Source organism: Limulus polyphemus, unplaced genomic scaffold, assembly GCF_000517525.1.
Source record: "Limulus polyphemus unplaced genomic scaffold, Limulus_polyphemus-2.1.2 Scaffold2195, whole genome shotgun sequence".
NCBI lineage: Eukaryota > Metazoa > Arthropoda > Merostomata > Xiphosura > Limulidae > Limulus > Limulus polyphemus.
This window is the reverse complement of record NW_013667805.1, coordinates 159,033-169,367: the sequence shown is the minus strand read 5'-3', so window position 1 is coordinate 169,367 and position 10,335 is coordinate 159,033. Positions and strand designations below refer to the sequence as shown.

The 10,335-nt window shown below is 33.2% G+C and overlaps 1 protein-coding gene across 1 annotated transcript in view; it reads right to left on the bottom strand.

Annotated features, from left to right (window-relative positions):
- Window positions 1-10,335, bottom strand: part of LOC106466229 (acetolactate synthase-like protein) — a gene marked incomplete at its 3' end in the record, with an annotated part of 55,320 nt that overhangs the window by 30,339 nt on the left and 14,646 nt on the right. The window contains exon 3 of the mRNA XM_013926480.2: window positions 6,736-6,840. Within this exon, the coding sequence (XP_013781934.1) occupies window positions 6,736-6,840 (105 nt within the window). The remainder of the gene's footprint in view (window positions 1-6,735; window positions 6,841-10,335) is intronic.

The following is a 10,335-nucleotide window of genomic DNA, read 5'->3' as shown; positions in this document are numbered from 1 at the left end:
AATATATATATATATATATATATATATATATTGTTATGAAATTTAAGCTATTTAGTCTAAACAATTATGTTTTCGTGTTATAATTTGTAGTCATTCTAGAATGAAAAAGGCATAATTTATGTTTATTTCCTAATTTTTATGGTGGTTACAAGATTGGTCAAATTGACCAAACCCATACAGAGATTCGTTAGTGAAAATAACATAGAATATAGTTTTTTTCTTAAGAAACGTTTGATATCTATCTGGACATTATGAGGATTTTGCATCTGAAATTTGAAAATATTCTGATCCATAAAAGTATTTTTAATCTTAAAATAAAAATTACTTTGCATGTGGATAGGCAATATTCAAAAAGAAAAAAGACAAGGGAAAAACATTGCTTAACAAACCTTAAGACTAAATAAAATAAATATGATGTTGGGTATGAAAGCATTGTAATATTTACTGATAATATGCCAAATTTTGTTAGTATACGCTTACTAATCTAAAAGTTATAGCATGAAAACTATAACAAGCACAAAATGGTTAAGAGGTCGATCCCAGAGACTGAGCCCATACTGAAAGAGTTAAGCAATTCTTCAGTACAGATTAACTTCCTCTGAATTTCAGTTTCCTTCTTCAACAATTCTTTCTCGCTCTCAAGAAGGGAACAGTGTTTGTTTCCTAGTTTCCTTCTCTTCAACTTCTAACCTCTTCTTTTCAAGCTCATTATTTTCTCTTTTCTGCCTCTCTTTTTCAGCATTTCTTCCTTCAGTCTTTGTTTATAGTTGCTATAAGCCATTTTAGCAGATCTTAACACTTCCCTATAGAGTGGAATTTTATGAGGCTGAAGCTTGTCAGGATCTGAAAACTTCAACATGTCCTTGATAGTTCTCACAACATTCACAGTTTTCTCCCCAATGACAATTCTGTTTTTTGTGACAACATTTATATTAACAGACAAACTTCTTTCTACGTCTACATTTCCATGGGGCAATATTAATGCTTTCATTACAAGGAAAGGCAAAAATCTGTATTTCAAGTTTCCATTGTCAAGCTTTTTCAAGAAGACTTGCCTACAGAAATGATCCACCCTTTCCCTGTCTTCTAAATCATCTGTTTGGTACACTTTCCACTCATCTGTAATGTTAATTATAACCTTCTCTTCAAACTTCAGTTAGAGAGATAAAACCTATACACCTGCAGCAGAAACTTGTTCAAATCTTTTTTCTGGAGACAAATAAGCTAGTGTTTTGATGAAATTGTTTTCAAAGAAAGTCTAGTGATCAGGAACTTTGATACTGCAGTGAAGAATGACTGTATTCTAAGAATTTCTTTGTGCTGGGTCTCTATTTTCATCTTGGAAAGCTCCTGTCTTGCTTTCCCAGAGATAATGTCTTCACCACCTAGCTGGTTTTTAATGCCAATATCTAGATTTTGCAGGTCTTGTGGTGCTATGCTATTAACAATATCTGTTTTGACAAACCATCTCAGAATGGTGCAAACCAACATTGTCATTCAACTGTATAGCAGGTAAATTATAGATTGATCAGTTTGGAACTCTTTGAGAAAATCTTCAAACAGAGGAATAACTGACAACAGAAAGAACAATTTGACTTTCATGTTGGGTTTTCCCTTATCCCTTTGAAGTTGATACTCTTTGGCACTATCTTTGGGTCCCTCTCTAAATATGACATATATTCCCTTATCCCTGACCACTTTTCAGTGATGCGCCTCAAGACTGATCCAATGCTCATCTAAAAAAAACTTGTGTGTACTATATAAAGACTTCCTCTAGAAGGTCAAGATCTATTTGTATGTTTCTGTAATCCCCCCTTCTTCCAGATGAGATCTTTAATAGTACAAATAAATCTATCGCTAAATGTTCTGTTTCCTGACCATATATTCTGTTATGCCCTTGTTGAAAGCATTGTACATTGTATGGAGATTACATGTATCTACATCAAAAAGACCATTCCATTCTGAATCAGCAGCTTTGACTGGCTTGGAAACTTCTCTACAAGTTTGTTTTGTTAATAATTGGTCCATTGCTACCCAATGCAACTAGGGATTCCAATGGTATGCAATCAACCTGTAATGTTTCCACCATATGCTTGGCAACAGACTTCCATCTCCATGAGAGACAAACAATAACTTGTAATACCTGCACCAGATTTCATCATGGGTTGAGGACCAATACCTTATCAAGAGATCCATTTGTTTTTTTACCTGTGCCTCAGTTGTTTCATCATACTGCAATAAAAAAGAAATATTTGAATTTTGTGCATCATATATCAAAGCAGAAGTGAAAGCTGGACCCAAACCAAATGATAGTATGTAAAATAACTTTGTTCTGCTCATAATGAAACTGTCAGCTATCAGGTATTGGAACATTGCTTTGAAAGTTTCAGCAATACCATCACTAGTTTTGAAACTTATGTTGGACAATGCACATTTTGCTGCCCAGATAACTTCCATACACAAGGTATCCTTTCTTGGGGCAGTGTAAGTCAGAACTGTGAACTTATCTTTTCCAGATAATGTCTCAGATATCTGACTAGAAGGTCCTGCTTTTCACCTGCAAACTCTGTACTTGCACTTTCCTTTAAGGTGTCAGTGGTTGGTTGACTTTTTAATATGAGTTTCGTCTGATTCGATAAAAGAAGGGATTTATTCAGTTTTTATATAATGGGATCCTGATGCTTGTTGAAGGATCTGTTTAAGTCCACTATTGTCTCATTTGATTTCAGATTTACAGATGGTACGTTTTGCCTAATACAAGGTACTTCCTTTAACACTTCATAACTTCAATTCATGTCCAATTCCATCAACCTCAGACAAACCACCTTTCACTAAACTTAGTTTTGTCTTCTGGCATAATTAACAATTAGCAAACTCTTACCTGAAATAAATATTGAAATATTAGACTGTCATGAAAATTTTCTAAAACAGATTCAGTTGTTGGATATTTTAACACCTTTTCAACATTTCTTTGAAAAACATCTAGATAGGTTGCTCTAGTTAAAATTTACGCAGCATAAATATTCTGAACTTTCCTTCCTCCAAAACTGACAAATGTTTTTGTTATTACCACAATAGTATTTAATAGTGCATTTCCTCATGCTAATGAATGTATTATAATAATTATGTTTTTAATTTTTCAGTCAAAAAAAATCCAGTCCATTAAATGGTGAGGACAATGGTTTCCTTGATTTGAATGGATTCAATTAGTATATCCAACAAATGAGGCTGTTAGTGGCTGGACTAGGCAGGGGCTACATCTGGAAGAAATACATATATTCTGAGAAAAAGTACAGAAATATAGTCGTAAAAGACATAATCTTGTAATATTTCTTCTGCAAAATTTTTACATTAAGTATGAAATTTTTATTTGAATTTTTTATATTTCTTGCTTACCCACTTTCATAAATATAGGAAAATATAAGAATTTCTGTAAAATATAGGATGAAAATACAAAACATAGGAAAAAAAATAAGTATTTCTATGAAATATACGAATAAATAGGAAAATATAGGAGTACATGACACCTTGTTAGAGTAAACAAAATTAGACAGAATTTAAATGACCACCTTGTGTAAGTCATGTTGTAGAAAATAAGAGCCACAAAGTCTGCAAAGACAGGATTGTTATGAAAATAGAAACAAAAAATGTTTCCACAACAGTTGGTGTTATAAATTTTTCAACTAAATTTTGATGTTGAGAAATCTCGCTTGAGTGAAAAAGACACATGTTAACACACAAGTGCCAAATCAAGATGTGAAGATTGAACAATCAATATACAGGGAGCCAGCTGCACTACGAGATTGTGTCACACTCCAGTTAATGGAGGGTTGTATGAAACAATGCAGCAACATCACATGGAAATACATGAGATTAAGTGGGAGCCTCAAGGTTAGTGGTGAGCAAAAAGGTTTGCACATAGAGGGCAACACTGAGTCGGGAAAAATAAGGTTATGTACGATATGGGAAAGAACATTTCTCTTCATCACATTAAGGATAAGTATTAAGACCTTAATACTTGAAGTTCTTAGGAAATATATGTCATGTTTAAGTCACACTTAACAAAAAAGAAATACTGGACACAGTTGTTTCAGTTTTAATTAAAGAATAGAGTTTATCAATTTAAACTAAACAAAGGTATGTGAAGTCTACCTTATTTGCCATAGTAGCCCAGCTTCTTTTATATATATATATATATATATATATATATATGTATATGTACAGCATTTAGGGACAGCTAAACTCCAGACAACTTCACTAGACTAACACCAAGACAATTCTGATATGGATGAAGACAGTAATTATTCTGAGGTACGTATCTGCTGGATGCTAACATTCCAGTTTATTTTTTGCTAATACTTCTCATATGGACTTCTCATCCATATCAGGAGAAAAATCTCTTTACCAAAGCAAAGGAAAGTAACTTTTTTCCATTTATCCATTTCTAGTGCATCAGACTTCATGACAAAGGAATTAATGACTTACCTAATGTAATGACCACCTACAGTAGTAGACATATCTGCATTTACTATGATTATGTGTAACAGCAAAGAGTGACATTAGAGATTCACACAGAATGTCTAGCTGAGCACTAAAATCTTAAAATATTTGCCTGAATAAAGATATTCATTTTCTATGTTATAAAAGGGTTATAGACATAATAATATCTGCACATTATAAACTCCTCACTGGATGCCACTTTGAATAATATAATATTTATACAACTGCTTGTTGAATGAAAAGTGTACATTTTTTTTGCTTCTATACTGGGGCCTTCTTTATGCTTCCTTCTACAGGCAGTTGCAGTGCATTAAAATTCTCAAACTTACTACGTCTATACTCTGCCTCAAGTTCCACTAAAACAATGATGTTGATGTAAGTCTTGAACAATGATGTACACAAACCCTTTTGAAAAGTGATTGAAAACAGTATGAAAAATAAACAGATCACATTAACTACTTGAACAAATCTTGCATTGGAAAAGTTAAAAGTGTCTGAAGGATAGTGAACTTGGTATAAATCCAAGAATATGCATATATCACAGTCAAGATAAATACAACTGACACATTCCTCAGAGCATTACATGTCAGCTACATTTAATTAAGATCATATTTCATGCATTAATTCTCAAGTAAAGGTCATGGAGGTTGGTAAATGTGTAATCTATTGCAAAGGTTGTTCCACAATACCAAAAATCTTATGTATTAGTCCAGTTGCCACATCCTGAACCCAAAATTATCATCCACACAATACTTTTCAGTGGTTTACATGTTTCTCAAACTTACAGATTAAGGATTTGTATGATGACACTTCTGAATTCTAAGAGGAAACTGAAATACCAAAGATGGCTACTAAGAAGGTAGCAATGACATATACGTGACCATATTTTGGCTTCTATGTTAGTTAGAACAATGATTTTGGTGCCTATGACCAGGTTTGGGGAGGGTCAAAGAATCCATTTCCCACTTTATCTAACTTATGGAGGATTTTATTGTTTAAAATGTCCAAGATGGCTCCTTTTAATACATAAATGGCCATTGCTCACCTCCTATATCAGTTATCCTAATGATTCCTATGTCTGTGACTAGGTTTTGGAGGCCATAGAATCCATTTTTCACTTTGTCTCAGTAATAAGTCTATTACCAAAGCTAGAATCATAGATGAATGTTTTTACCAGTGTATAAGCAGTAATAGTGTAGCTGATATGAAACAAATTCTAGTAATATTAATTTGTGGAATGAATTTCTTTTTTTCCAGGCTAACAAAGAGAATGTGACAATCTTTTCAAAACATCAGTGGTGGCTGCAACATTGCATTAGAATAATGGCTGACTGTTTCAACTGCGAACTTCAGGATAAGCAACTAACTTCTGCTGGCACAGATTGCATATACAAAATTGTATGGTCAAGTAAATTTCAATCTTGAGTATCAGTCACACTATTACTCCTTATACACTTGTAAAAGCATTCATCTAAAAATCTGGCTTATATAAAAGATCCATCAGTGAAGCAAAGTGAAAAAACGAATTCCTTGGCACCCTAACCTACCCAGAGACACCAAAATCATTGTCATAGCTGATACAGAAGACAAGAAGTGGTCATTTATATGTTGAAGCAGCCATCTTGGAGGTCATCTTGGATATTTCAGTTTCCCCTATGATGCAGAGGTGGCATCATTCAGCTTCTTAATCAGTAAGTCTAAAAGATATAAAACCACAAAAAACAATATTATGTTCTCTTTTTATTTACTAGGTTTCTTTCATTTAGAAAAGAAGAAAAAAAGTTACAAAAAATATAGGCATATTCTGTATTTTACATAGTGTGTGGTTGAGAGATCAAAATATACCTTTCTTGAGCTTAATAAACAAATCAAAGATAAAACAAACCGTTTCAAAAACATATATTGCTATCATAATAGTATTACTGATGAATAAAATTACTTTATTGAGTTTTCTCAATGAAGCAAACATTATCTGATTTTGTTACAAAGTTCTCTCTTTTTAATCAGTTACTGTTAATTATGCCTATATAACTATTAAAAGTTCTAAATGTGAACCAAAATTATAACATAAGAGCTATATTGTTAATATTTTCTCAACCTGATCTTGTTTCTTATAGTCAAAGTCTTATATATATAAAAAAAATGAATTGACACATTTGGCACATTGTATTGGCGGTTTTATAGCAAAATCAAGAACTTTTTTCAGCGAAAAAAGTAGCTAGAATTAAATAATACCTCATGCCGTGTGTCTACAACTCTTATACCACATTTCTCAGCAGCAACCAAGATGGGTGAAATGTGGCCTCCCACAAGAGTAAAGATAAACTTCACCCCATGTTCCTGAAAAGAAACATATCTTTAATTCATTATGTATTTATCCAAATTTATACTATCTTATCTACGGCATATGTTGTGAATATTTTTATGAGCATAACATTCATCATTCATGTAATTTAGTAAAAAGCAAACTAAACCAAAAATTCACATATATGACAAATCAGTTTATTACATGTACAGTAATGACTACTTTCAAATGTATAATAAACATGTAAGAACAAGAAAATTACAAGTCATATTCCAAAATTCTAATCGCTTATTTCTTTATCAACATGAAAATCATCGATTCTTGTTTTCACCTAAAAAAAATACAGATATTATATTTAAAACATTCTCAGCATCTTTACACTTTACACAAATAAAATAGTGAAGGATGAAAAAATCAGCCATAAAAGGTGCACTATCACTTTTATTATAAGTTATTTTTAAACATTTTTTTTTATATGTAGTATATTCAGGTGAACTGAATATATATGTTTGAGCTGTTAAATAGGTCTGTTAAATAACAGGATATTCATTCAAGATATTGATTTACAAGTGTAACTAAAATTTTACTTAAATAAAACAATGTAAAATAAAGTAATGAGACTGGAAACATGTAATACACAAAGTTAACATTTTTCATACACTGAAAATGTATTTCCAACAGGTACTTATCTTCCTCTCACACAAAGCTATCTCGATCTTCTTTCTATCCTATAACCATTGTTTAAAAATTTAGCAATAATGCACCAGTCTATATATTCTGAACATGTATATATCATGTGATTACTCTTCACTAACAGTACTGCACCACCTATATTTGTGCAGCTATCTCCCTCTGCTATTCCTGCTTAATCATCAGCCTCTAAAAGAAGAACACCTGCAGTGGTGAGGAAGGGTGGGAAGTGTGTGAGAGATGTAAGTACGTATCGGAAATACATTTTCAGCATAAGAGAATATTATCTTCCAATATGGTGTTACCTCCATTGGCACAAAGCTAGAATCCCACATTGCAAAAGTGGATGGCCCAGATCAAGAACACAAAATTGAAAACAAGCATAAAGCAACTGCCCAGAATGAATGGGTGTGCTCTGAGATGAAAACAAAGCACACTTGTAGGGTAACATACTACTTATGGAACAAGTACACTCTTCACTCTTGAAGTAGGAAATGAATCTGATACGGGTATAAAAAAGGATATGCACAAGTGGAATTTGTTCTGAGAGGTTCAATCCATAGTGAAATATACACTGAATTAGCTATGTACATACACAACCTCAACCAGCTAGACGAGGTTCCATAACCCGTCCTCAGCATTAGGAGGTTGAGGATAAAAAAACAAATATATATATTGTATCATAAACATAGTAGCTAGGGCACGTGGACCATGTTACATATACTCATTAACCCCAACCATACGACCATGATTTTTGGGTGGAAGGTTGAAAAATGACTCTCTATAAGAACTTTTCTTCATATCAATAATGCAATTTACAGACACACATGAATACAGTGTATACAGTATGCAACAAATAGGTCACATTACCAGAGATTGCTTCAGAGCTTAGTATATGTATCTTGGTACCTCGGGATGTTCAAGTCAAACTCTTTAGTACATACACATAGGTATTTTGGTTTAAAAACTTTCAGCTCCTGAAAGATAACCAGGGATGGTCAGAAACTGTTGTTTATCTTCGCCCCACTCGCGGAATTAAGGTTTATTCTTTTAGTGAATGTAGCAGGTTTTGAGCTAGTGGCCTAGACGTTAAGTAACTTGATTAGTATTTACTGGCAAGGTGTGAAGATTAACAACCCACAGTTTTTTGAGTGACAGACTTGACTAATCTGTGTGATAAGCATGGCTAATAAAATGCCTCAAGCTGACAACTAGAAGTTGCTGTGAAGAAGGCTTGAAGTGTTGATACAGAAACATGATGTGGACATTGATATAGACCAAATTTGTGATGAAAGCAACAAAATAAATGAAACATGGAAATCAGAGAATTTTTAGTCAACTTGAAATTGTTTTAATACATATTACATTTTATGTAGTATTTGTACTCGGAGAGGATTATCTTATTAGGTATTGGCAGGAGTCTAGCAATCATTTAGTTTAGATATTTATTCTTATTTCTTTACTGGTTCTTTTAAATTCACTGAATGGTCCCTTTTCAGAGCTAGGAACATAGGATCCAAGTTTCAAGGTGAAATTTTGGTTTAGGATGGGATTATTTTGTTCAGTTAAGATATGTAGCTTCTAATGCTTGGTTTTTTGTTTAAAATTACAGCATTTTGTATAGATATATTGTGGATTTTTTGAGTTACAATGGTGATAAATACAAGTATGGGATGTTTTTTATTATGTTTGGTCAATCTAGTTTTCAGTTTTCTTCCAGTTTCTCTGATGTAGAATTCTGGACATTTATTGCACATTATTTTATAAACTGATACTAAAATTGTGTGCTGAAAACTAACAATGAAATGCTTCTTGATATAATAACTACCAGACTTGTGAACATTCAAAGTGGATGATTTTTTATTAAATAAATTTTATGTCAGTTTGTAATATTTTATATGTGATATGTGGATGTTTATGAAATAAATGTGATCAATGAATAAATTATCTTACATAAAACACCAACCAAACAATTTTAAGTGATATTTATTGAACTGTTATCCATCATAACTATTATTATTATTATACAGTGTACCAATTTGCTACGATATCTGACTACCTATACAATATATAAACCATTATGCTCAACCCCTGGGAAAGCAACTGGCACAGCTTGAACTTGGTCAATCATTATCTGGTTATTAATCCTTTGAATAATGACTTCCTGTTAGACGCGACTTTTTTATCATGGCAGATAGGTTGGTCATATCTCTCCAAATCTCAACCGTAGGAGCAGGGAAAGAGCCTCCTCCAGCCATAATTAACAATAGGAGGGGCCTCTAGTACACACAACTAAGGGAACAGGGCAGTGTCATCCCGAACCCAGTATTATGAGGAGGATCCAACATACTCCAACCGACAGCTGTCCACCTGAGAAAAAACATGCAGGGGAAATGGAACGAGGGAAACCAGCTTTGCTCTCTTCTCACTGAGTGTATAATTATGAGTAGGTATGGTAAATTAAATTTCTAAACTCACTAAAGAGGAAGCCTCCATAGTCCACCACTGCAGCAATTGGGAATTGGGAAGGGGTTAGGACTCCCATTCTTCACTGGAAGAAAGAAAAGGGGAAGAAAATGCAGTGTGGAGTCTGGAGAAACATTACACCAGATAAAGTGCAATGGGTGTCTGAGATTCCCTATTTTAAAAATCAGACTGACCCCGATTTATTCAATCAAAGGGTCGGCAGAGATGTGCAGAAATCGCCTTCTGCTTTACTCATGAAGTCCATGAGTGATTGTCCACCACTGAATGAAATTTACTGATATTTATAAACATATATACATACCAATGGGTATGTCACCAGTGATCTTGCGAAACACCCCAACTCTACAGTGAGC